The sequence below is a fragment of the Larus michahellis genome, chromosome 1 (assembly GCF_964199755.1).
Source record: "Larus michahellis chromosome 1, bLarMic1.1, whole genome shotgun sequence".
Classification (NCBI taxonomy): domain Eukaryota; kingdom Metazoa; phylum Chordata; class Aves; order Charadriiformes; family Laridae; genus Larus; species Larus michahellis.
The window spans coordinates 215,875,562-215,902,505 of record NC_133896.1 but is presented as its reverse complement, the minus strand read 5'-3'; the positions used below and the strand labels follow the sequence as shown (position 1 = coordinate 215,902,505).

The window sequence follows — 26,944 nt, the reverse complement described above, 5'->3', positions numbered from 1 at the left end:
CTTCGGGTCTTGCATGCCCCTGACCACCCCATCAGCCCTCAGACAACTCCAGCATCCTCCTTCCCATTCCTTACTGGGATTTTTTCCTGACCACCCATTTTCTGCCTTTTCTCTCTTTCAGGATGGCATCACTGGTCAGGAAGTTGATGGACCATCCCACCACCCAAGTGGGTGCATCTCTGGCATTGGAGGCATCACCACACCAGGTCCCCAAAGGGGAAAACCGAGGCCTTCATGGACAATTAGGGAGCACAGCTTCTAATGCAGCTTCTCCATCAGGTTGGGGCAGAGTCATGTCGTTCCTACAGATCCAACCCCTCTTGTCTGTACCAATGCTTGTCGTCCTTGTCTGTGCCATGGGCTGGACCTTGCATCCCCATATCTCACGACATCCAACCACCCATCTGACGTCTCCACAGAACCTTTCCCTTGCTCACTGCTGATTTCCACCCCAACAGCAGCACCTTTCTGCCTTTTCCCATTGCATCAAGATCTCAGCTCCTTGTCTTCATCCCTGGAGACCACTCCCATCCCCACAACACCCCTTGGGAATATCCCCACCACTCCCCTCCATCAGTGTTCCACATCGGGATGTCTGCAGAAGCTCATGGTGATGTTCCTGGGATCTACAGATGGTAGGAAAGGAGAGGAAAAAACAACTGGATTTAGAGTAAAGCTTGGATGGTGATGAGCAGCAAAAGAAAACGGTGGGATAGAATCATTTTTATTTTCCTGGTATGTAAATCTTCCTCCTGCTTAGGCACCTCTGTCCTTAATTAAGGACAAAAGAAAAAGACTATTAATAGAAAGCAAGCAAGAAATCATAGCAGGTGACCTGCTTTATTTGACTGGATTAAGCGTGGGATTACAGGAGTGTTTAGAAATGTCGATAAGGGCTCCATCAAATTCTTCCCTGTTGCTGCTTGTTTTCTGGGAACAGGAGGGATTTCCAGCAGGTCATTCAGATTAAGAATCCAGTGGAATAATTTGATCAGGGCAGGAGGAAAGGGGAAAACAAAACAAAACACACTGATGGCCCTGGTATTGTCGGTTTAGAAACAGTTCTGTGTGTTTTCCTTGTTAAATGCAATTCTTGCAGCTGCAGTAACAAAAATCCGGGGTGCAAAGAAGAGCATGTGCTCTGAGGGATTTTTGGTGGTTCCTTGCAGCTGGGGAATGGGACATGGGGAAAAGAGAAATGAAGGGAGAGACAGAAGAAGGTGATGGTATAAGGGCTCTACAATGTAAAGCTGATCTGAGCAGATGGCTTCCTGCCACCTAAAACTTCCACGTTGCGAAATCCCATTAAGCGCAGTTTAACAAAGTTCTGGATATCAAGAAGCCGCTATTTAAAGCCTTGATCACCTGCCAAGCATGGCTTTATGAGCCACATTTCCTGTCCCAAATCACTTCTCCCTTGTCCCATCTAGCTGGTGGCTAGTCCAAGGCATTCTCAAGCAGGGGCGTCTGGGTTTAAATTAATAAAATTATAAGCAGGACTCCCAGATCCCAGATAGGGTGAACCCTCTGGATGAGCCCTTGCCCTTTATAAAAGTTTTATTTCTTTTGCCCTGGTGGGATCTGGCATCGTGTTGCTACCGAGGGTGCCTGGCACCGTGCTGGGAGTATGACCTTTCTGATAAACTGTGTTTCAGGTGGGGAGAAAAGAGCCCAGAACGATTAAAGACACAAAGAGGACCAAGCAAACAATGATCATTTGTTGATCTAGACAAATTATATTTTTAAAAAAACCCTATATGCATTCACCAGAAATTGTGGCTCATCATGCCATTTCCGAATGAAAATAGTGCAAAGGGAACTTTCAATAATACATCTCCACCTGGAAATATCTTGAAATGGAAGTGGGAGTTTTCTGCTGGGGAGTGTCAACAGTGCTGACCACAGATGGGATTTTTTTTTTTTTGTTCTTCTTCTTTATACTTTTTATGTGTCCTACAGGGAGAAGAAATTTGCATGGCCCTACACTCATGCAAATGCTGGGAAAATCAAGTCCTTCTCCCTACACCGTACAGACCGTATGTTAACCATGACTGAGTTGAGGTTGTGAAATAGTTCCAGAGAGAGGAGAAAACTTGAAGCTTGAGCTCCATGGTTTCACCTTGCTTGAGGAGCTCTATATAAATTCCAGGTGTTTGTCTTCTGGGATATTATATTTAGCTTTGTGCTCCTCAAATAGCTTGCACAATTCATTTAGGTATTTCTGATGTACTTGATCAACCTCTTCCTCAGATGGTCTGTGCTTCCTCTGCACCGGAATTGGCTTCCCAACTGTAAAACAAGCACAGGTATTAGGATGAGCCAATGTCAAGTCCCTCCAGACACTTTGCACATCTTAGCACAGAGCTGGGGTCCACCTCTCCAAGGATGTGGTGGATGGATTGATATGACCAGTAATGTCCAGGGCTTTGGGAAGTAGGAAAGCCAGGGAGGTAGGGAGATGGACATTCAGATCCTGGCTCTGCTGTTGGTCTCCAAGGTCACATCTCTCCTTGCCTCCATTTCCCCATCTGCAAAGTTGGTTAATGCCAAAGACCTGTCTTCGGCAAAGAATGTGTAGTTCTTTGAAGTAAAAAGTACTGCATCCCAGTGCAGTCCCTACAGCTGCTCCGAACATCTCAGATGTGCTGTGGATAAAGGCAACATCACCCTAATATTTGAGTTGGTCTTTCCAAGTTGTTCCCACATGGTCCTGGGAATCTGCATTGCAAATGGGGAAACTGAGGCAAGGGGGAGCCCAAGAATAAATAACACCAGCGATTGGAGTGCTTCACTTTGCTCAGATTAAAGCTTCTGTGAAACATTTGATTTGTATTAGGCACAGAGTACCCATGTATCTTTTGAAAATCATGCTTTTTTCAAGGGCAAATCTAATTAACTTGATTCCCAGCACTAGAAGAAGCCTCTTCCCATCTCCCAGAACCACCAGCAGCAGGACCGGGTGCCTGCAGGGAACAGGGAAGTCCATGAGATGCCTCTCTTGCTCTGGTCTCTTACTCAAATTGTGTTTTTCAAGTGGCGGAGGGTTTCATCATCATGTAACGCTGCTCCTCATCGGACTAATGAAGAGCCCTTGTGATACTGCACAGCTCATAAACCCATTGAGACAATCCAAACAGGTTGTAAAACAATTAGAAGTAATTGCTGGCTGTCAAACCTAATCAATGGGATGAGCTCTGAGCTTTCCAAACAGCATCATTAATTAGACTAATTCACAGAGCATCAGCTGCATTGGTGGGCCAAGCATGGAGTTGTTGAAACCAGGCAAAACTTCTTCAAAACCAAAGACTTTCTGGAAATTTGGTCTCCCATGGACATGATCTCTGGTCAAACAGCTTGCCTTGTTCTTGTGCGAAAAGGTTGGGGTTTGTGGCTGTGTCTGCATGGGACACTGAGTAAACCTGCAAACTGCTCAGGTGTTGTCCTACTTGTGTTTGTAAAATTGACTTGCGAGAAGTTTAACCCAACGCTATTGCAGTGATTCATATCACCGGGTTGCATTGGGATTGGGGTTGGCTGCATCCCACAGTGGTGATGGGATGGCCATGTTTGCTCTGGAGCTTTCCCAGTGCAGCCCAGATGACCTGGGCTCTGTGATAAGACCAAGCCAGAATCCCAAACCAACGTGGCATGGGAGCAGTTGGGGATGCTCCTTTGCCAGCAGGTTTCTAGATCACCACAGCTCCTGCCCTCTGGCATGATGCTCCAGCCTGACAGGAGGATAACACAACCCAGGAACTGTACCTGGTCCCTCTTTGGGGAGGCTGTATGTGGCCAGCATTGTGCTGGCATGCCAAGGAAGGACGTACCCACAGTGTAGATAGGTCGGCGGTAGGGTATCAGCCCGAAGCTGTACTGGAAGATGCCTCGTGCATGGAATAGGGGAAGGGAGATGCCCATGATCTGCTGGAGCCGGTGCTGGAGCTGCCGCAGCCAGGAGCCCTTGGGGTTCCTCACCTGATCGAAGAGGTCATTCTCCCCAAAGGAAAAGATCGGGACCAGCGGGGCGCTGTGGGGAGATGAACCCAATGTAGGGGCATGATTAGCAAAGCCCACCCCAAAACACCTTCTCTCCATCTCCAAAACCAGCAGGAAAACTCCATTAACCAGCCCCAGACCGGTGCATCCCTCCCCAAGAGCCCCTTGACCCCAACCACTGCATCACCCGTGCTCGATGGCCACGCGGACAAATCCCTTTCTGTTCTTCAGCAGCAAGGTGTAGGATCCCGGCCGGGCATCCAGCGCCTCCTGTGCCCCACCAACAATGATGGCCAGCATGTTCCCACCCTCCGGCTTCTGCAGCACGTAGGATGCGCTCTCCTTGCTGGAAGAGACAAGGCCTGGAGGACAAAGAGGAAGAAAAACTGAGCATCTGTTGAACCCACATGACTGTGGTTTGCTCTGTACCTTTTTTCCCTATTATCCAGCTCCGGAGGGGTGTTGACACTTTATTTTCAGAGTTTTCCTACACTTTGTCAATCTCAGTCCAGCTGCCCTGAACGGTGCTGGATTTGTGCACAGCTCTGCTGTGTGAATATACAATTATCCCTTTGCTGCCTGGCCCAGAAGTGAGAAACAAGAAGAAAATCAGGAAAAAAGTAAACTGAGAACTAGCTGCACTTAACCCCAGGGAAAAATCTGTTTCGGTTTGTTGTCAAATGAAACTGTGTCCATTACTGAATCTTTCTAAAGTCAGTGAAACATTTCCTTTAGGTCAAAACATACATGAATTTCAGTGGATGCTGCTAATTGAGTGGAATTTGATGGGGAATTTGGTCCCTTGATGTTGTTTACTTGCAAAAGTCAGAAATCTTGAATTCAGAAATGACAAAGCAACATTGTTTTGATTTTTTTTTTAAATCCTTTTTTCAGGGGCTGAAATAATTTGCAAATTAAAACCTCTTTGTCAAATGGATTCAATCAACCTGAAAATGAGCTATGCACCAAACTCCCACATTACAGTGATTAAACCTTCTTTCGCCCCGGTCATAACTCTCTCATATCTCACTGTTATGATTCCTCGCCCTCCGTGTAAATATTTTTTCAGCAGCAGGAGCCAGAGTTTATGTGGAAAACAGGGTGATGAACGCCCTGGGGTATCTTAGATGAAGCTGGATGCCTGTGTTTAGTCTATTGAATCCTGCCCACACCATGAGCCTGTTCGGATGGAGAAGTGGCCCTTCCCCAAGCTCACCGGTGAAAGATGGAGACCGTCTCCTGCCAGTCTCCAAAAATCTCTCCAATCTCCCTGTGCCCTCTCTCCCTTTAATTTTTACCTATTCCTTTTCATTTCTTCTTCCTTTCCTGCTATGGGGTTTTGCAACAGCGTGAGCTGCTGTTTGCATCCTCTCTCCCTGGATGCAACAGCTTCAGAAAAATAGTTTTTTTCCTTTTCCTTTCAGTGGCAACCTCAGTTTTAAGCCTGAATGTTGCTTGCATGGAAAGAAAGGAATACGGGACCACCTTGCCCTGCTGGTCTCAGCGTTTCTGCTCATGATTTCCTCTATATTTTGATGATACACAGTACCTGGCACAGCGATGCCCTGAGCTCAGAGGTGCTCTATGAAGTTGAACAACAGAGATAACAGCGAGGAGGGCATTTTTTAACTTCAGAGGAGTTTTGGGTGCCACCTCCAGCAGTTGTGTTCACGCAACCCACCCTGCTTACCTCCGCTCATCAGGTAGTCCCTCAAGAAGGGGATGCGAAACCACAGGGAGAGCATCATCAGGTGTGGGGTGATGCCCGGGAAGAGCGTGGAAAAGCCCGACGCCTCCGTGCAGAAATTGATAAAGGCTCCTGCTGCCAGGACCCCGTGGGGATGAAATCCCATCAAGTAGTTCTGCCTAGGGTCCAGCTCCGCCGTCTTCACCAGCTAGACACAGGGACAGAGCCAAGAAGGGGCCAAGAGTTAGTGCTGTCCCCTTGCGGAGGGGTGGAACATTGCCTATGGAGAGCAGATAGGGGATTCCTGGAGGGGATCCCTGGCACCCACCATGCCTTCTATTGGCACAGATCAACTGGAACAACTCAATCATTTTTCACTACGATGTGTTTCATTGCCTGTATTTCCATCTCCTCCCATCCATTGGCCCAACTTGTCATTTGCAATGGAATAGTTCCTCATAGAATCATAGAGTGCGTTGGGTTGGAAGGGACACCTATAGGTCATCTAGTCCAACCCCCCTGCAGTGAGCAGGGACATCTTCAACTAGACCAGATTGCTCAGAGCCTCATCAAGCCTTGAATGTCTCCAGGGATGGGGCCTCCACCACCTCTCTGGGCAACCTGGGCCAGTGTCTCACACCTTCATTGTAAAGAACTTCATCCTAATGTCTAATCTAAACCTGCCCTGCTCTAGTTTAAACCATTGCCCCTTGTCCTATTGCTACATGCCCTTGCAAACAGCCCCTCCCCAGCTTTCTTGTAAGCCCGCTTTAGGGACTGGAAGGCCGCTATAAGGTCTCCCCGGAGCCTTCTCTTCTCCAGGCTGAACAACGCCATCTCTCTCAGCCTGTCTTCATAGGAGAGGTGCTCCAGCCCTCTGATCATCTTTGTGGCCCTCCTCTGGACCTCATGTTGCCTTCAGCTGTCCTAGATGCTCTTGGGAACCTACTTTGTTTAAAATGTCCTCCAATACATTTTTCTAATATGGGGAAAAAAAGCTAAAAAGTGAGAAAAGGATGATTATTTCCCTCCCCCTCCACCCCACAACCAGAACAGCAAAGGGAGTGCGGAACCGCCCTGGCAATAATCCATGTAAAGCTGCTGTCTGGCTCAGGGACACGTCCCTCAAGAGAACAGTGTGGACCCAAGGCTTGTCCTGTCCTGGAGTACATGTCAGGGGATTCAAGGATGCTTTCATACATGGTAGAAGGAGACCCAGATCCCAGACATCTAACAGAGCTGATGGTCTCCTGGGGTGTATTAAAAAGAGCGTGGCCAGCATGTCAATGGAAGTCATCCTACACCTCTGCTCTGCCCTGGTGAGGCCACAACTGGAGTCCTGGGTCCAGTTCTGGGCTCCCCAGAACAAGACAAGGTACTACTGGAGACAGTCCAGTGGAGGCCACAAAGATGCCGAGGGGACTGGAACATCTCTGTGCTGAGGAAAGGCTGAGAGCCCTGGGGCTGTTCAGCTGGAGAAGAGCAGACTGAGAGGGGATCTCATCAATGCTCAGCAAGAGCTAAAGGGCGGGGGGCAAGAGGATGGGGCCAGACTCTTCTCAGTGGTGCCCAGGGACAGGACAAGGGGCAACGGGCACAAACTGGAACACAGAACATTCCGTCTGAACATGAGGAGGAACTTCTTTCCTGTGAGGGTGCCAGTGCACTGGCTCAGGCTGCCCAAAGAGGGTGTGGGGTCTCCTTCTCTGGAGAGATTCAAAAAGCTTCTGAATGCGTTCCTGTGCCACCTGTTCTGGATGACCCTGCTCTGGCAAGGGGTTGGACTAGACGATTTCCAGAGGTCCCTTCCAACCCCTGCCATTCTGTGATTCTGTGACTCTCTGATTCTGTTTTCTTTCCACTGGGGAAAGCCTGCAAGAACCCAGCTGCTTGTGCCTGTGTTGGGTGCTCAGGTAATCCATAAACCCATCAAAGAGCCATGGATGCCTGCCCAAGATTGCTGCAATTTTACTAGGAGGAGGGAATGGGGAATGCCCATGCCCAGCCTTTAGACATGGACAGCATGGCTTGCAGATGCGATGCAGCATATGGCCAAGCCCTTGAGGGTCGACTGAGCAGCTAGCTGAAATACTCAGCCAATATGAAAATGGGTTTGGAGCCTGGGAGATGCTACATGGGAGAAAGGGTCCCACAGCAGAGGAGGGGAAGATTAAAGAGAGTTAAGGGACAACCGGGGTTTGGTCTCTGTGGGTTACACTTGCTATGGATTGCCTGGAGGAGAGGAGCTGGTGTGACAAACCTACCCTCCAACTATGCCACCGAGAAGACCCTGCCATGCCAACATGAGCCAGCACACGCGTAACCCAGGGAGAAGCAGTCAAGACTGAATGCTGATGCCTCTGCACCTTTTCTGTGGGAGCCGAGGATGCTCACAGCACCAGGGGAGGACGAACCTTTCCAAGGGTAGCCATGACAGAGCCACCATGAATTTCCAAACAGCTCAAAGGCACTTGTGCTCAAGAAGAACCAAAGCCCTCTGTAGTGTAGCTCGCCACCCCTCCAAGTACCCTGGTCCCATCCACACTTGGGGAGTAGCTAATGGTGCATGTGTTTTCCTAGAAGCAGCCAGAACCACAGGTTAATCACGAGGGTGTATTTTACTTTCTTACATCGCAGCTAATTTTCCATCTGTCCTAAGGCACTGTTGACTGTACACATGTGCCCATTCAAGCGCCTGCTCCTAATGAGGGGAACGGACAAACAAGAGTCCCACCGCTGCCCGGGTGCGGAGGTGCCTAGGCAGGAAGAGGGGCAGATGGCTGAATCACTAAGTGCCCAGGGCCCCTGACACCATTTGCTCATTTTTTGAGTGATTTCAGCTTGCATCAATGTTTCCTGCATTCATCTTCGGTTCCAAACAGCCTTTCATCTCTGCGTGATTTATAAGCAGGGAGGCGAGATGCTCCGGTGTGGTGGAAACTGCTAACTCTCCATCTGTGTGTGTGTGGCGGGTGGCAAGAAGCAGGGGGGGTGACAGCCTGGCTGCATCCCCAAGGTCACCCCATCCTCCTTGCTAATGAAGAGCTAAATTCAGGTTATCTGCTGAGCCATGCAAACTGCTTCAAGAGGAGATTTCACCTGTGCTAAGACACCACACATCCTTAAAAACCCTCCCTAGGAGACATCCAGATGCTGCCTTGGTGCTCACCCCAGTGAAAGGGAACGGAGTGACTTAGTTGAGTTATTTCTTAATTGAGTTATTTGACTTTTTCAGCTTTGTAGACTGGGCTCAATGAGCAAAGCAGGAGAGAGAAGGTCCCCATTTTGTCACAGCGTCTGCTCACATTTGGATGATTTGGCCAGAACTTACAGAGAAATCAAAGAGCTTGTACAAGACTGAGAAGGAAACCTGTAGCAGAGACGAGACTTGGGCAGAGTCTCTTACGCCCCTGGACTCTAAATCACCCTACTCCTTCTGGAAACTCTTTAACACAGAAACTCGATCCTCCCATCTGGATTGTTCTCACTGTTTATTCACTTCTTCCCCCTCCTCCTGCCAGAGGTCAATCTCTGTACCACAGCCTGTTCCCAAGCTGCCAGGAAAGTTAATACCTGACACCGCCGCACAGCCCAGCTCTGGCGTACGCTCCAGCCCCGACTGCTTTAACGGGGCTGGGGTTGAGGTGCAGAGGGGTGGGACTCTCCTCCCTCCTGCCTTGTCATTTCCACATCTGCTGCTCTGGTCTTTCTGGGTGACTTGAACCTTTAATCATTGTCAAAGGACTTAAGGGTCCAGCCAAGCCGGTCTGTGCGTAAATATCTACGTGAGACAAGTGCTTGACTTGAAGTTTGCTTGGTAAGACAAGAGCAGTTCCTCATCTCAGAGGTCTGAGGGATGCCAAATTAACGTGTCTGACCTATGGTCGAAAGGCAAAGAGCTGTTATCAGCTCAGGGTTGTGCTCTCCAAACTGAGCCATGGGTTTGATGGCTTTCCCTGAGCTTCTCCTTGGCATGGTTGGGATGCTGGCTTGATTCTTGGCTGCTGACAGTGGTAATGACCCTTTGTCAAAGGTGTTATGAGGCCTTCCAGATCCCAGACCTTGGGTGATCATGGTCTTCCCAAACAATGAACTGAAATTTGTGTTTTGAAGGATGAGGTCTGCTTCATGCTTCTCCTTCATGGAGAAATATTTTGGTAGCTACAGTTGTTCACTGCTCACAGTCATTGCTCTGTAGCAGAAACGCCCTTTTACCCTGTCTACTCACATGTGGGTCCAAGACATGGGTGAAACCCTGCCCCAGTTTCCCCAGCTCCTGCAGAGATGCGGTGATACCTGCTCCATGCACTGCCAGCCGTGCTAGGGAAATGCATGTGCAGACTTTCAGGAGCTCTGATAAAAGCCCACATACGGGCAAGGATCTCAAGCAAATTAATCCAAATTAATTTTAAACTGGATTAGTTAAACCACATTAACATCCCAAGTAGATGCTCTTAGCTGGAATTAAAGTGGCCTTCGTTTGGTATTTGTTTTGTTTTGCATTTTTTTTTTTTTAAATTAATTTTGGAGTGGAATTAGGCTAATTGGAATTGGGGCTTCTGAGGGACTGTATCAGCACAGGAGTTCAGCACTGGTTTAATTCCTTTAATTCCCCTCTCAAGATGTGGCTGGGGTTTCCTGTTTGTCCCATACAGTCCCTGGACTGTCCTGTCCCAGATCATGGGAAGAGGGAGGACAGGTGATTCCCCATATAAGGCTGGTGCACTAATGCTTGAGGAAAGTAGAATTCTCCATAAATCCAAGGGGTTGGAGGTCTGGGTGCTCCAGCACACCCTGGAGATGAAGTGATACCCAGGCCCCCAGCCAGCAGCGCTGGAGGGATTAAAAAGTCATTAAGTGAGGAATTAGATCAAGTCGAGTTGAGATGAGTATGAGCACTGCATGGTGCTTGCTGTGCCGGGGGACATGCAGTCAGAGCACCGATATGCCATGACATTGCATCCCTAGGGATGCATGAACATATGACAGGAGACAGGGAGTAGCATGGCATCACCCTAACAGCCATTTGCAGAGCAGAGGAGGATGTGGTCAGGAAAGCTGGTCAGCAAGCTTGTGCCTTCTTCATTTAAAGTCTCCCAAATTGAATTGCTATTGTATTTCCATCCTTCTCTGGCCCCAAACTGTTTCCCAGGATGTTATGTTCATTAATCTGCTCTTAAGCAGGCTAAACCTCCCTTAAACTTTGTCCTAAGCAAATCCTCAGGTCCCTTGCTGCCCACCCAGGCACCTCCAAAGAGCATCTCTAGCAGGATAAAACGTACAGCCAGATTCTCTGTGGGGTAAAACCCAGCAGATAAATCCAGAAAGTCAGCCAGATCCAAGGAAGGAGAAATTGTGCTAAGGCAAAGAGAAGTGGGTAGCCTATCCAAGGGTGTCTGGATGGGAGACCAAAGGAAGGGCAAATATCTGCCAACAGCTGCTGAGGAAGGTGGGTTTTAGGTCCCAGCAATGGTGTGAGTCTGAGAAGGACAGTTGGAGAAAGAGGGCTTTGGTTTTCTTCAGGTGCCACAATGTCAGGTCAGATCTGTGTTTGCAGCAAGTATTGGGGAGTCTGACCAACCAGATGGGTTTAAATTGAGTTAAGATGGGACTTCATCACCTTGACTCCCAAAGCTGCAGAAGGATAGCAGCTCCAAAATGCCCGAGGCTTCCCAAGTTCTTGTGTGATGCTGCTTCTGGGGTCTTGTGGGACTTCCCTTATCCAGTGGCTTAGCATGTTACTTGGCAGTGCAGATGGTGGGACACAGTCCTCCGGTGGACCTGGCTTCAGCAGTGGCCTCTCTCTTACTTAAGGTTACCCGAGGGCAGAGAAAAGAGGGCCAAGACATGGGACAGAGAAGTTCCTCAGCAAAGGAGAGAGAGGTGGCTTTGGGCCATTTGGCCATGTCTTGCTTTTGCCCTAACAATCCCTCTTCTCTCCTCCAGCCAACAGAAGGAAGCAAAGTGAACAGCCAAGACTGCTGTAAATCAGAAATTATCTTTAACGTCATGGGCCATGACACAACATCCCTAGTTACAAATAATATCACTCTTCTACGAAAAAAGAGAAAGCATTCCTGGCAGGGTTTGGTTCACACGAACTTGGGCTGTCCCCTTGTCCCCTCTCTGCAACGCCTTGTACTTCCCCAGCACTGCAGCACACTCAAATAACCCCCGTCATGGCTTACGCAATTATGAGAATGAATGAGTTATGGGATGGAGCCATCCCAAATCACAGCTCCTAGGGGTCAACTCATTTTACTTACACTACCAGAATAACAATAAAGCCAGCACGTCCCCAAGCACAGTGACAGAGGTTGGGACTCTGCCAGTTGCTATACATAATAAGGTCCAACTGGCACTTAGATAACCTCGAGGCTGGTAAGAAATGTCCTGTGACTCTTCACAAGGGAAAAACAGTGCAGTGAAGACCACAGGAACCTTCTCCACACAGCAGGCACTTTTCAGGCTGCCCTAAATAAAGCTGGTAAGATGGTGTCTGCTGGGGTTGCTCTTAATAATGATGACACCTGAAGACAAGATTTGTCCATCTAAGACCTTAATTTTAGCTTCCTGCTGCTAGTTTTAACTCATAACCCAGGTTTTGCGATCTAAAACTGAAATGTCTTGTCTAAGCCAGCCCCAAGTCATAGTCAGCAAGAGAGATGGTGACTTCTGCTTGAGGTAGAGGTAGAGATGGATCATGTCAAGCTTACGCTTTCCCCATTTCACTGGCGTCCTCACCTTCTGCATGTCTGTGGTGTTCCTCAGCACCTTGGCTGTATGAGGGATGTTGGTGACAACAGCCTTACGCTGGCAGGATGGGATGGGGCGGGGGAGAAGCAGCAGTGAAGATGTGTATTCGCTTGGCCATGTGATGGAGAAATTTGTTCTTACTGTAATGCTGAGTGCATTCTTCCTAATAAAGATGCCACGCTGATAAATGATGGGGAAGGGACTGTGAGAATGGAGATAAGGGTTTGGGCAGAAGCCTGGGAGCAGCAGACAGATGAGGAGGCACTGGAACACGTTGCCCAGAGAAGCTGTGGCTGCCCCATCCCTGGAGGGGTTCAAGGCCAGGTTGGACGAGGCTTGGAGCAACCTGGTCTGGTGGGAGGTGTCCCTGCCCAGGGCAGGGGGTGGAACTGGATGATCTTTAAGGTCCCTTCCAACCCAAACCATTCTGTGATTCTATGATTGACTTCTTATTGAACATAGCATATGTAGAGCAGTCCAAGGCATCCAAAAATTTCTCTGGGGGCAACATCAACCCACAGCAGCCATCACTGGGTACCTGTTCAATAGTAGCCTGTCCCAAACAGATTAATTTTGCACCTTTTTGGTATATTTTCCCCACTTTTAAGACCCAGCTGAGCTCAGCTGTGTATTGCAGGCCTATCACGAGGGTGTATAAAAAAGAAGGACTAGAACAGGGTTAAAATATAGGAGAGTGAAGCAGAAATAACTTTCCTGGGCAATGCACTGGCTCCCCCTTGGATTTGCAGTGGTTTTTTTCTTTTCTCATCCCTCTTTTAAAATCACCCAAACTTATTCAGGTCCTGCCTCACCCTATAACTCCCAAACCCCTGAGTAAAATTCAGTTAGCTCCAAGGGGAATAACCCGAGCAGTGAAGCGGGACTCGTGCAAGGGTGGTATCGGCAGAGGGTGCTCCTCGCACGCTCTGCGGAGGCACGGCTCGGAGCCGGCACACTCCCACATGCCAGACGCTCGCTGCAGCAAAATGCAAATTCACGCTGCCCAGATTCCCAGAAAACAGATGCTCATCCCAACCTCTCTTTGCTTTCACGACAGTAAACATGCCCAGGGATCCTTTAAAGGCAGCATTTAAAGCCACTTCCTAAAATAAAATAGCAGGCAGCTCTTCCTGCCTCCAAACACCGGTGCTTGGCCATGCTAAGTTTGCTGCCGGGATCCGGGGGGATTAGGAGCCGCATTTAATCTTCCCAGAATGACTAATCTTCCAGGGTTGAATGAACTCAATCTACACACAAATACAGCCCGGGGTGCTGGGTGCCTACCCTGTCCGTCTCCCCAAATCCCGTTCGCCTTGTGCTCCCGTTCTGGGTGGGGATTTGGGCGAGGGAGAGGTCCATGGGAGCCTCCAGCTGGGTGTGTTCAGACCAAAAGCTCAGCTCAGCTCCTCGTGAGAGCAGCACACAGGGTGACAAAAGCAATATTTACGGTGCTTCTCTTCCACCCTGCTAGGAACAAACCAGCTCGTGCTCGGTGGTGTGAAATTAAATGCCTTCCATGAAAGGAAGCAAACACGCTTGGGGTTTTTAGGTGTGAAAAAAGGGTGGCAGATGGGGGATGTAACAGAGTATAAAAGCAGGAGCGACAGGGGTAGGTGGGACAGGATTTCCTTCGGCTAACCAGGGGTTTTCCAGCGAAACAAGCAGGGAGCAGGGAGGTCTTCACACCCTGTGGTTCGCCTGGGGAGCTCCTTGCTGTGCGATGTTGGGGTTGCCAATTTTTTTTCCATGCTCTCGTAGCGACAAAAGGTAGCAGATGCATTCAGCAAGGGCTGTTAAATCCTATGTTCTGGCTTAGAAAGTCCTTGAGCCAAAGGGTGGAAGACTGAGAAAATGTTTTAAGGAAATAATATTATGTGACTGCTTGGTTATAATAGCCCTTTTTATTATATATTTTTGTTTTCTGCGGTCCTTTTGCGGAGCCCCCTCTGACTTCTTTCTCCCAGACCAGCGGAGAGAAAGGCTCCACCAAATCCTGCCTGCCTTCACCCACTGAGCTTGAGCCAAACCCGGTAGCCATGCTCCCTCTACTGGTCTTACTGGTCCTCCAGTCAGGTCCTCCCTGCCTGGCAGTGGCACCCAGGGAGGGAAGGACAGATGGACAATGCAGTGTGGTGTTCAGGAGGGAATTTGCACGGCCTTACCAGGGGACAGGAGAAGAGGTATCGCTGGGCTGAGCTGGCAGCTAAGTTTTACCAGAGAGGTTGGTCCAACACTGGCCAAGCAGCGGCTTACAGCCAAAAATAATTTACAGAGTATATATTGCATATAATCATTGCAGCCACTTAAATAGCTCATGGCAATTCTAGCATTTTCTAAAGCAACCTTGAGAATAATTTATTGGGAACCCACTTGGTGTTTCCTATTAAACATCGTAAAATATTGCCTGTGCTTCATGGTAAAACTCACCACAAGCTTTTCTGGGATGTGTTCCCATTCCTCCCCAGAAGACTATGATATATCTTTTGGGGGCCGTGCTTTGAAGCTCACCCAGAAGCCCTTAAATCACAAGTTAAACTCTGAGATTAGCCACAAAATAACTCACCGCAGGTCCTCAGCATCACTTTCTGCCATGCCTTTGAGCAAAAATTCTCAATGGCAGTAGGACGCACACAAGGTAGGCTTATTCTGATGGATGGTCTTGGAGAGAGGCAACTTGGAGATGCAGTTCACCCAGCTGAGACGCGGGAAGTTTGGCGAGCGTATGCCAGTTTCCAGCACAAAATTAAGTGGATTTACATGAATTGTCCACAGCAGTGGAAAGGGAGAGTGATGCTCTGGTTCAGCTCAGCACATCTACTCTACCACTTGCACCCAGGTCCTATAAGACGCAATCCGAGCTTCCATAATGCTGGATGCCCCTAACCAGAGAAGGCCACAGGCAACACTGCCCTTTGCTTCTTCACCTTATCCCAACAAGCATACTGGGGATGAGATGAAAATTGAAATGAGCGTAAGGGAACTCAGGGGAAATCAAAAAACTCTCATTTTCCTTGTGCAACATTTGCTTTTGGAGTATCCTGGAGGTGGTGCCTTTACAGGCAGATCTAAGATATACATCCATGGTGTTGCTCTTCTGCATGCACTTTGTCTTGATATCAAGTGGTGTTTCCACTCGACGAAAAGGAGCAACGTTTGCTGGGACACACTCTCTGTGCTTTGGCAAAGCCCCCATTTTACCTGCAGTGCTGGGGTCAATATTGTGCTGAGCTGTGGCCTGCAAAAGGGGATGATGTGACATCAGAAGACACATTTTAGGGACCATCATTTTGGGGGCAGATGTGCCCATCTCAGTTGTTATAATACAAGTATGCGTAAGATCCACTCAGGAATGGTAGGAGAGATCCAGACAGATCCTATCTTCTCATCTTTTTGCCCAGCTATGACTTATTCCCTAAATTGATCTCCTTCCACACCAGTCCCGCAGTTTGCACCCCAGGACCTTGAACATTTTGGGTGTGTTTTATTGGGGATGTGTTTTTTTTTTCTCCCTGACAAAATGAAGAGAGAAACCTCATGTTTTACAGTTGAATTGTGGGGCTGAGATTCGAAAGAGCTCGCTCTTACTTCTGGTTGATGGGTGATCTTGGGCACGTCATCTCTGGTCCTCTCTTTGCTCCAGCTCCCCCTCATCCTTATCCCAGGCCCTTTTCTATGCAGGATGGACTCTCAACCTGGGCTCTTGTTTTTCCTTTGGGCTGATGAGTCCTTTTGCTGCTTGGGCTCCCCACTTCATTTTACCTGGACTGCAGCACCCAGCTCCTGATTCCAGGCTATCTCTAACCAGCTATGTGCCTCCCATCTGAGTTCCCTCAACAGGCGATGTTTCATTAAAGGAATTATCTTATAAATTCCCATAGCTTGGTCTACCATAGAAACTCACTCCCTTGCACAGCCCATGAACTCTTCTGCTGCATTGCTCAGATTTGTACCCACTTGTGATGGCTCTGAGGCAGGACTTCATGCTGGTCCATGCATTCATGCCATGCCAAGGGGATACCAGATAAAGGTTAAAGGCCTGCCATATGCATTAAAATAAATCTGGAAATGGCACAAAAGTCCCACTCAGAGGAATGGCAACTCTGTGAGACTGCCCAGCGCACACCCAGCTTTACCCATCCAGCCTCTTCCCCAGCAGAAGCGGGTGCTGACCTTGCAGGGCACCAGGACCTCTTGGATTTTGGTCAAAACTTGGCCTTGTGACCACTGGGTAAATGCTGAGCAACCTGAAGAGCGGGAGTGTCGCAATATATGCAAGGGAAACAGGCAAGGGGAGATTTCCCTAACTGCTGGAATGCAGCCAGGTTAAATGGGTGGGTAAAAGGCAGATGAATAAAGGATGGTGTTGTAAAAATGGCGGCCTGTGTTTTTTTCTGGATTTTGCAGTAATCTGAGAGCTGGGAAGACAATCCTGCATCAAGCCTTCAACACTGACCTCCATGCCACAACTGCTGGCCCCAGATTGCCTTCAAACGCCAAGGAGGTCCCCGAGTCTCCTAAGAGCTGATGGGATTGGTGGCACTTACCGTGACGGGGAAGTAGTCCCTCATGTACCTCCAGATGATGCTGTTCCGGAGGGCGTTGATCTTCCTCCCACCTTTGCTGGGTTTTTCCCTGTCTATGAACCACCATGCAGTGTAGAGGACACTGACCAGCCAAAAACGCGTGAAGAAGAGGGCGATGAAGGCAGCTACGCAGCACTGTGCTGAGAGAAAAGCCAGACAGTGAGATGGCAGTTGGGTTAGCTGGGCACTGAGAGAGGAATGATTCACTTGAAGGCACTTGGTCTTTTTGGACCTGGGATGGAACCCAAGTCTTCACTGGCCTTGTTGCTGAATTATTTTATCAGTGTGAAGGCACCTTTGATGGAAAGAAGTGGTTTCTTTCCTGTCTGCCCTGGGAACCTGGAGAGCAACCAAGCACCATCCTTGCAGCAACCACCTATTTCTCCAAAGGCCACCATATCCCCCTCTTCTCACAAGACCGATGGACCTCACTGCATCCAAGGGGTTCTCATGGATCAGATCTCTATCCCTTTGCTGTCTGGCTTTTCTCTGGAGTAAGTCTAACTTCTGCAACGATAATGCCCGTGTTTTACACCAAAACTCCTGTTATTACCCTCTGATGACACCTGATATTTCGCAACAGCAGCAAAGCAGGCCACTATGCTCTGTCTGTACAGTCCCTGATGGCTTTGTCCTGGGCTATCAATTTCCCATTTCAATTGTGTCTTGGATTTTTTTATTTTTTTTATCTTTCCCATAGATAAGATTTTGCTCTTTATTGAGTTTTTACTTATTGATTGTGGACCTTTTCCTCCACTTCTTGGGTTCACTCTCAACTTTAATCCTGGCCTCTAGAGGATTTTCAGTCCTTTCAACTCAGTGTCATCACAGATTTTATAAGAATGCTCTATTTCATTCCCTAAGACATTAATGACTTGGGACTTTCCCAAGCCATTAAAGACTTTTCTGAGCTGCTTCCAGTCAGTGCTCAGCTTTGCCCTCTACCTCCCACCTCCCTCACGCCCTGTGTTTTGGCACGGGAACAAGAGAAGAAAAGTCTGTGTACAAACAATCATCACTTGGTACATCAAATCCCACCCAAGCCCAACACTGTCTGTCTGTACAGAGACTGGGAAGCGCTGATGGCCACCAAGATGCCACCTGGTAAAGCAGATGCCCAGTAAAGTGCCTGGGAAGAGCTGTGTCCTCTCCATCTGTCCCTCTGGAAACCTTGGTGTTGTCTGGGAAGGGGAAGACTGAGCTAAAAAAACTCCATTCATCCAAGCCCTTTGCCTTCCCCAGCTCATGGGTTACATCATGTGTGGTGGGCTATATATATTTTGTTCTTCTTTGGGTCTTCATCACAGATATGGTACCCAGGGTTGAAGGACGTGAGGATGGAGATGCCCCATTCTGCTTCAGCTGTAAGATACATGCATCCATGCCCTCATCCTCCACGACCTGGATTTTCATCTTTGGGAATCACTTGGCACCTGCCCTCTCCAGCTCATCTCATCTCAGCTAAGGTCTATCAGAGCAGAGGTATACAGTGCCCTCATTTAAGACCTCCTTGTACCTCCTGTTTGCATTTACTTAAGGATAAATAAGTAGGTCTGTTTTGTAGGGTTGTTGGTTTGGGGTTTTTTTGTGATAAGCCACCCTGATCCCAGAGCTTTGTGTGTGGAAACAAATCCCTGCCCCTTTTTAAAACACTGGTGGTGTTTTAAAGTATGATGGTACTGATAATTTCTATGAAGGGGAAAAAAGCAGTAGTTTACCAGGATCATAAATCTCCTTAAAGCTGAAATGGGATCTTCTGTCCTCATATAGGTAGAGACATTGTGGCAGGCGCCTGGGTAGGCAGGAACTCAGTGCGTGGGGAAGGACTGCAGCTGTCTGCAGAGCAACAGGTCTAACTTGCAACGCATCCTCCAGGTCAGAACAAACCACTGCTCGTACCTGACGCCACTCCTTTCAAGTGCCACAGCCCAGACACAGTCTTAATAACCCTTGAGGAAAACAACATAGAGCAGGGAACGGAGCTCCAGGGTCCACATGACACATAAACGCTGCTTGAGGGACAACGCAGAGGTTGCAATTTTACTGCACCTGGGAGCCAGGTCATCAGGTCTGCTGCAAAACCCTGCAATGCCTAGTTCTCCTTTTATCATACCGTGCAAAGCTCAAAGTACATTCTGCAAATCAAAGGAGTGGTTCTGGTCCAAATCCACCCACTTATCATTCAAGTGAGGTTTTATCTTGTAATTATATAATTATTAATTTCTCCCTTGATTCATTTGCAATTCAATTTATTTTATTTTTTTTTTGTTTTGCAGGGCAGAATTTGCACACCGTGACCTTCGCTCTATCTTAAGATTATTTTTTTTGGTGCTTGTAAAATCTTACGATATCCCGGTTGCTGTGGGAAAGGAGCATATTTGTGTCCTAGCATGGATCCTTAGTCCAAAAGATACTGTGGGTGGGGCCAAAAAGAGAGGAAAGTTCCAGAAAATGGACAGGTAAATCTTACTGTCTGCACCCGAACCAATCCCAGCCTTAGGCAGACACATGATTTTTTATGGGTTGTATTTTGGCGAGAAGGGGCACTCTCTACTGCTGCCTGGTGTGCGGGGGGAAGTCACCGATCAAGGGAGATTGCTGTCCCCCTTCCAACTTTCTTGCATGTCTTGCAAGTTCTGTGTGTGTCTGTTCTTGTGTGTCAGGTCCTCAAACTCTTCAATGAAAACATAGCTGACCCCATCGGTTAGACACCGAGACTTTCTGGACCACCGGTGGCGAGATATTTGCCCCAGAGGCCCATTGCTGCTTCCTGAAAGCCACGTCAGGTCCCCAGGATGGGTCCACCACCAGCCCCACTGCCCAGGACTTCATGGTCTTCAGCCTGGCTCCAGGGTTCCTTCACCAGCACCGACCCGGCCTCTTTTAGGTTACACAGGTGACTCTCCACATCTTAAAGGCTCCTTGTTCTCCAAGATGCTGAAAAATTACCTCCCACCCAAGAAACAGCCAAATCCTGCATCCATTTGAGCTAAGGGCTAGAGGGAAGGACTGTGCACCAGGAGCCAAGATCTATTTCTATTCCTGCAAATCCCGAGTCTTTCCTGGATCCACACTGGAGGGGAACACATGGCTTCAGCTCCCAGAGGCAGAGCAGCAAGCACAACCTAAAGCCAACCTAAAGCTTTTCTGCAGGACAGGGATGGGTGGCAAACAGGAATAGTTGCTTAGTGTGAGGCTGTTCCCCATAATCACTGCTTTCTTCCCTTGAGGGGGATCCTAAGAGGAAAATGAGGAATGACGAGGGTTTCTTGCCTGTCCCTCCCTGAACTGGGGACCACTTCAGAGCTGCCCAGATGAGAACCATATTTCCCTCAGCATCTGCTTTCCTAAAAACGACTGTCTTTTTCTGGGCCACCTGCCAGGCAAACACTTTAAAGGATATCACGAACATGGCATTAGGCTCTTGGCCAGAGAACCTCAGCAGATATCTCCCTGCTGGGGCCAAACTCCAGCCTACGTACAACCCGTTGTGCCCACAAAGCAGCCCGCAAAGGGCTGTCGGGTCTTGGAAATGTCGCTGGAAGAGATGTCAGTCTGTGTTATGGTGGGGATGGGGGGAAATCAGCAAGTCTCCAGTTCATTAGAAACCCATCTTTGAACCTCACCTTTGAACCTCTTGCTGCTCTGCCAGGGCTGTGCAGAGCTAGACAAGGTCTCCAGCTTAGAATCATAGAATGGTTTGGGTTGGAAGGGACCTTAAAGACCATCTGTTTCCAACACCCAGGTCTCCATGGCAGCAAGCTCTCTGGTGAGGATGGGGACTGCAGGCACATCAGGCATGCAAATGGCAATGAGATGTGATTGTGACATGGCACTGCCTCACTGCCCTTACAGAATTCTTTAAGCGAAGGCAGGGGAGAATTACCTTTAGCATTCAGCCATAGCATCACTACAGCATCTACCTTCCACCTTTCTGCCCCCATAACTCCCTCGATTCCCAGCCTCGGGCTGCAATCTCTCAAGCCATGGTTGTACACTCAAGGTGGAACAGGCAGGTTTGGCGGTGTGGTTGCAAACAGATGTGATCCTCATCTCCTGCCTCTGCAGGTCTGGACTTTTCTGAGGTAGCCCAACCACACGTGCTAAATTGCTATAAAATAGCTAAAGCCCCTTTCAAGGCAGACATCACCACGGGCTGCAAGAGGAGGTCTAAGGGCATCATGCATGCCTTTGCAATCACATCAGTTCAGTTGTCTGAAAATGGCCAGGTAATCCTAGGCTGGGCTGATATTAGCTGCTGCACCGTCTGCACTGTCTTGGAAAGGGAAGAGAGACCCCCTTCAAACTAAAACCAAAGCCAGAAGGCCCTTGACAAGAAGGAAAGCTCCATACAGACCCTAAATCTTACACTTTCTACTCAGGCCAGATGCAGGGAGGTTTGCCTGTGGTTGTCTGTGGTGAGGTGTCGTTCTGTGTGAAGCAGTCGTAGGACATTCTTAAACTGCTGGACCACTAAGATCTGCACCCAGCCTGTCGACCAGGGGTGCTTCTGAAGCAGCTTTTCATGATCCAGGACCCAGCATGTCACATCTTCATGGCCACAAGGGAGTCAGCAAAGAGAAGGCTCATCCATGTGGATGTAGTGGCTTTCTTGGGTGCCCTCACAGCCCAAGTGGTTTCCTAAGTTGGCTCCCTCAAAGAAGCTCAGAGCAAAAACGAAGTGTTTGGTGGTGGGTATCCTGTGTTAAGTAGTTTTGTTGCAAGCTGCAAGTCCCTTCCTGGATGAAAACATAGACGTATCACAGAAAACACACATGTGTATGCCACAGGCTCCAAGTGAGCCACAGGCTACAAAGCACATGGACTTTTCTGACCATGTGCCATCAAGATGCTGCTGGGACCAACATTGCTGCTAACCCAGCACTTGCTCATTCAGTCTGAAACAGAGAAAAGAACAGCCTATGGAAAGAGATTTTTGGCACCACAGCAGCACCAGAGTGAGTCAGATTCATATTGCAGTTATCAGGAGGGTTTGCAAGCTGCATATTGCTGTGGTCCCCAATGCCAGCCTAGAGTCCCTGACAGTGACAGCCTGCACAGGTCATAGAATCACAGAATGGTGTAAGGTTGGAAGGTACCTTAAAGATTATCTAGTTCCAAACCCCTGCCCTGGGCAGGGACACCTCCCACCAGACCAGGTTGCTCCAAGCCCCATCCAACCTGGCCTTGAACCCCTCCAGGGATGGGGCAGCCACAGCTTCTCTGGGGAACCTGGGCCAGGGGCTCACCACCTAATCTAAATCTCCTTTCTTTCAGGTTAAAACCATTCCCCTTGTCCTGTGGCTCCCCTCCCTCATCCAGAGTCCCTCCCCAGCTTTCCTGGAGCCCCTTGAGGAACTGGAAGGGGCTCCAAGGTCTCCCCAGAGCCTTCTCTTCTCCAGGCTGAACCCCGCCAACTCTCAGCCTGTCCTCCCAGCAGAGGGGCTCCAGCCCTCCCAGCATCTCCGGGGCCTCCTCTGGCCCCGCTCCAACAGCTCCGTGTCTCTCCTGTGCTGAGGCCCCAGAGCTGGAGGCAGCACTGCAGGGGGGTCTCCCCCGAGCGGAGCAGAGGGGCAGAATCCCCCCCCTCGCCCTGCTGCCCACGCTGCTGGGGATGCAGCCCAGGCTGCGGGGGGGTTTCTGGGCTGCCAGCGCACATTGACAGCTCATGTTGAGCTTCTCACCCACCAACACCCCCAAGTCCTTCTCCTCAGGGCTGCTCTCATCTACCTCCTGTACCCCTCAGCAGAGCCAAGCCTGGCCAGGCTGTCCCTTGCTGTGGACTACTCTCTGCTGTCAAGGAGACCTGACTCACCCTGGCACCACCCGCCCTTTGAGCCAACCCTGGTGACGGAAAGGGTTCAAAGGCTGGGTGCCGTACGCTGGATCCGCAGAGGCAACGTGCACAAGTCTCAGTCTCCTGCACTGGTTTGTTTGCAGAGGTTCAGCCCTACACTAATGCTTCTGCATGGTGTGTCTGGGTGCATGCCCATGCCCAAATCCATGGAGATCAAGAATGAGAGAGGCAGCGGGAAGCAGTGCAGCAGGTCTAGGCACAAGCCTCCTGATCTCGGTACCCTGCAGAAACCTGGCTCCACTGGCTTAGGAGGGGGCACTGGTCAGTACTGGGATCCTGCGGTAGGGAGGTGATGGAATCCGCACTCCGTGCCCTGCATCCCATTCTTGCATTGTGCGCTCTCCTTCCAGCAGCTGTTGGAAGCAAATGGCACCTTTTGTCTCATTTCCCTTTCCAGGAGCATCCTCAAGAAAGGCGGACAATGCCCTGCCTGTTGCCAGGGACGCCGCGGCAGAGCTGCCGCGCTCATCCAGCACCCCACGGGGAATGAATGAGCCCCTCGCCCCGCACTTGGCTTCTCGGGGGATGGCGGGGGGGAGGATGCATTCCCACAACCGTAGCAACAGCGGCGGCTGTTGGGATCTCCAGCCGAAGGGCTGTGCAAATGCCTGGCCATGTGTTTTCAGGAGCCCTTTTCTGGCAGCAGCAGGAGGAGCCTGTCTCAGAGAGAAAGGAGCCAAATCCTGCCCACAGAAGGGCTGATGTCTGAGCCTGAGCGCTCTAATTTAGTGCGGCACAGGGTGTTCGGCAGCTCATGGGATGAAATTAAGGGTATCCCTTAGCATCAAGTTTTCACAGTTGTTAAACTGGGAGCTTTTGGGTGGAAAGCCGTGGGCTTAAAGAAACTTTGTAAAATGAACCAAACCAGCTGGAATCGCTCCACAAGGTTTGGTTACCACCTTTCTAGTGCCTTTCTTATAGCATTTCTTAACTGCTTTTCGTGTCAGATTGTATCACCAAAAAAAACCCACCAAAAACCCAAAACCAAAATCAAAGTAAAATGTTTCCAGGGGAAGACAGTAATCTCTAGAAGGCCAGCCATGGAAGAGGTGTGGGTTTGGGTCTCACCCTCATTCAGAGCAAGCTGTATTTCCATGTGGTGATAGGTCGAGGGGTAATGGCTTCAAACTGGAAGAAGGGAGATTGAGCTGAGATCTTGGGCAGAAATTATTGGCTGTGAGGGTGGTGAGCCCCTGGCCCAGGTTGCCCAGAGGAGCTGTGGCTGCCCCATCCCTGGAGGGGTTCAAGGCCAGGTTGGATGGGGCTTGGAGCAACCTGGTCTGGTGGGAGGTGTCCCTGCCCAGGGCAGGGGGTTGGAACTGGATGGTCTTTAAGGTCCCTTCCAACCCAAACCATTCTGTGATTCTATGATTCCATGCAGGAGGCAGAGCCTGCATTTGAGTAGCTCCACGTTACCCTCCAACTGTGGAGGATTCCTTCCTCCTGCCCATTTTCTGGCTTTCTGCTGGCTCCATCAGTCACTGCCATAACTGAGAAGTCAAGTGCCAGCTTGAACCTGACACCAAGAAGAGACAAACCTACAGTGCAAGATTTTTTTGCTGGAAAACACACCGTTAAAGCTTTGTAAACCCCAGCTACATCCATGCTGGGAATGGGGTGGTAGTGTTGTATCCCTTGTTAACATTGCAGCCACATCTCTACTGCCTTCCACCCCGTCCAGGCACCATGGAAGGAAATCTGGGTGCCGGGGCAGAGAAGGAGCTACAGAGCACCCCAAAATGTCCCATTCTGGCCAGCTGGCTCGAAGGCTGTGTGGCTTTTGCCAGATCTCCCCTCCCCTCCGCTGTTAACCCATGTGTCCTCCTGCAGGGTTGTCTCTGGTGTGCAGGGGAAGGTTGATCACAGCTGGGATCTCTTCTGCACTAGAAGAACCCAAGGTTTATAACACAAGTGCGGGATGGCACTGAGTGCCCTGCACTCTGCCATGCCATAACCATGCTCTGTGGCAGCTCAGCTGGCCGTGCCACCACTGCCACACTGTGATTTCCCCTCCATCTCGAGAGGGATGTCCTCCAGCTTGTCACAGAGCAACCCAAGGGGCCACACTGGTTACAAGTCTCCAGAGTAACTCCTCAGAGTCCGTTTGCTGACCCAGCGGGTGAGTGGTGTTGCCCTGTCTTGTCCACGTTGCTGATTCTTTTCCAATAAAGAGCAACCTCCCCCATCCTGGCTACCAGTGCCCAACATGCAGTTTGGCAGAGTGTTACTCAGCATGGGCCAAACGTATGCCAAGAAGCATGCAAAATGCTACACCACGTGGACCAGTATGGCCCAGTGCTCCAGTCCAACAGATACTGGTGCGTAAGTGGCCATTCAGCCCCAGGTCTGTAGCAGAGTTTGGATGGAGGCATCTCAGAAACTTAACAAGGCTCTGAAGCATAGCCTATGCTTTCCTTGGAGGTATTGTTTTAGAGATTCTTGTGTGCCAGGACCCACAAGACCCACATATGTGTGTGCATATATATACATATAAATATATATATATATGTATACACACACACAAAGATCTGCTGCCTTCGTGTACTGGGATTAGTCAACAACTGTCCTGCCACAGATCCCATCTGAGATTTAAGAATTGGCATGACAATGGGAAACTCTGGGATGTCACCTTCCAGCTTGGCTCCTGATGGGCTGTAAATTGCCCCAGACAGTTTGCACTCTATGATAACCTGGCTCTGGTCTTATTTCCCAGTGCATCCTATCCAAAACGGCAGGTATCTCATTTCCATCAGCACCTGATGCCCTCCACAGTGAATTTGTCTGGGTCCCAGTTTGCTAATGTGCCTCTTCCCCAACCTGCTTGGGTTTTCCTGGAAAAATGCCACTTTGGGGCGTGCAGGGGCATTTTTATAAAGTGAAGTGTATGTTGCCAGGCTTGCAAAGCAGAGTCTCTCGTGCTCTTCCCACCCAACCATCCCTCGGTTGTGGGAATGCCATTTCTCATGACTAACGCTGCGCAGGGCAGCACCTTGGACCAGGAAAACACTAAAGCTAAAGAGCAGGAGAAGCCAAAAGCCCACACGGGTGTAGCTCCTGCATAAGACCCGTAGATGTTCCCAAGCACAGACATGCAGACATGCACTTCCCTAGTGCCACCATGCTCAGAACGGGTGGTGAGAAAAAAAAACAAAGAAAGAAAAAAAAAAAAGAGAAAAAACCCCACACTTTAGTGAGAAAGAGCCTCCCACACTGCTCTCCATACAGTGAGACAAACAGAGACATGCAAGTGCGACGTCTGCTGCAAATCACTTGTCCTCACATGGCCTGGGATTCACTGCAGGCTCCCAGAAGATGCCTTTAATGCCATTTTCCTTCGGTCCCAGACCTTCAGTCCCAGGTCTCCCCTGGGGTCGGGGACAGAAGAGGTTGGGGAAAAAGCTGCGGTGCCTTCTCAGAGATGGAGGAGATGTCTCTTACCTAGACCTAGGAAGCCGAAGACCCATTGAACCACTGATGCCGTCTGAAGCCTTCTCTGCAGGGGCAGGGAGAGCGGAGCAAACTCAACCTTCATCTTGGTCTCTGTGTGTGCGTCTGGAAAGGAGAAGGAAGCTCCGCAAGTGGCGAATGCAAAGTGCAAAGTCGCCCGTCAATATTTACCCAGTCTTACAGTGTAGGGGATTGTGCAATGTACAGTGGCGGCAGTGGCTGCCCGCAGCCACCCTCCCGTATGGGGAGGAGAGGGACGTTGCTGGGAGGTGTCATCAGCTTTATGCCAACGTGATTCACCACATGGTTAGACAGTGAGGATTTCATGCTTTTACCACCCAAATCTGGGAAGTAAACTCCCGTCAGGACCCAGTCCTGCCTTCACATGCTTGTCTCTTTCAATTTTTGCAATATTTGGATGTTTGCAGAAAGGATGAGGCATTTGTGCATGTGAAACGAGGCTTTATTCCCCTACAAACCATCCCGTGCGCAGCAGGAAGGGACAAACAGAAGGGACAAGCACAGGCGGGTCACTTGTATTGGCAAGTGATATGGTGTGGCTGGGCTTCAGACTCAGACAAGGAGGTGGGCAAAGGAAGCAAGGGTGTTTCACTGCTG

At 49.6% G+C, this 26,944-nt stretch overlaps 1 protein-coding gene across 1 annotated transcript; it reads right to left on the bottom strand.

Moving 5' to 3' along the window:
* Window positions 1-1,700: 1,700 nt before the first annotated feature.
* Window positions 1,701-26,420, bottom strand: MOGAT2 (monoacylglycerol O-acyltransferase 2). The gene is made up of 6 exons (XM_074573016.1): window positions 26,318-26,420; window positions 16,984-17,162; window positions 5,687-5,891; window positions 4,184-4,358; window positions 3,828-4,027; window positions 1,701-2,289 (listed from the first exon to the last, which is right to left on the bottom strand). The coding sequence occupies exons 1-6, from the start codon at window positions 26,409-26,411 to the stop codon at window positions 2,135-2,137; spliced, it is 1,008 nt and encodes a 335-aa protein (XP_074429117.1). The 5' UTR covers window positions 26,412-26,420; the 3' UTR covers window positions 1,701-2,134.
* Between the last annotated feature and the right edge of the window lie 524 nt (window positions 26,421-26,944).

Coding starts and splice junctions, on each gene's coding strand:
- MOGAT2 (XM_074573016.1), bottom strand. CDS start 26,411: ATGAAGGTTGAGTTTGCTCCGCTCTCCCTGCCCCTGCAGAGAAGGCTT. Junction 5,892..16,983: donor GGGACTACTTCCCCGTCACG/GTAAGTGCCACC, acceptor CCCTGTGTCTAG/CTGGTGAAGACGGCGGAGCT. Junction 2,290..3,827: donor CCGACCTATCTACACTGTGG/GTACGTCCTTCC, acceptor CTTGTTTTACAG/TTGGGAAGCCAATTCCGGTG.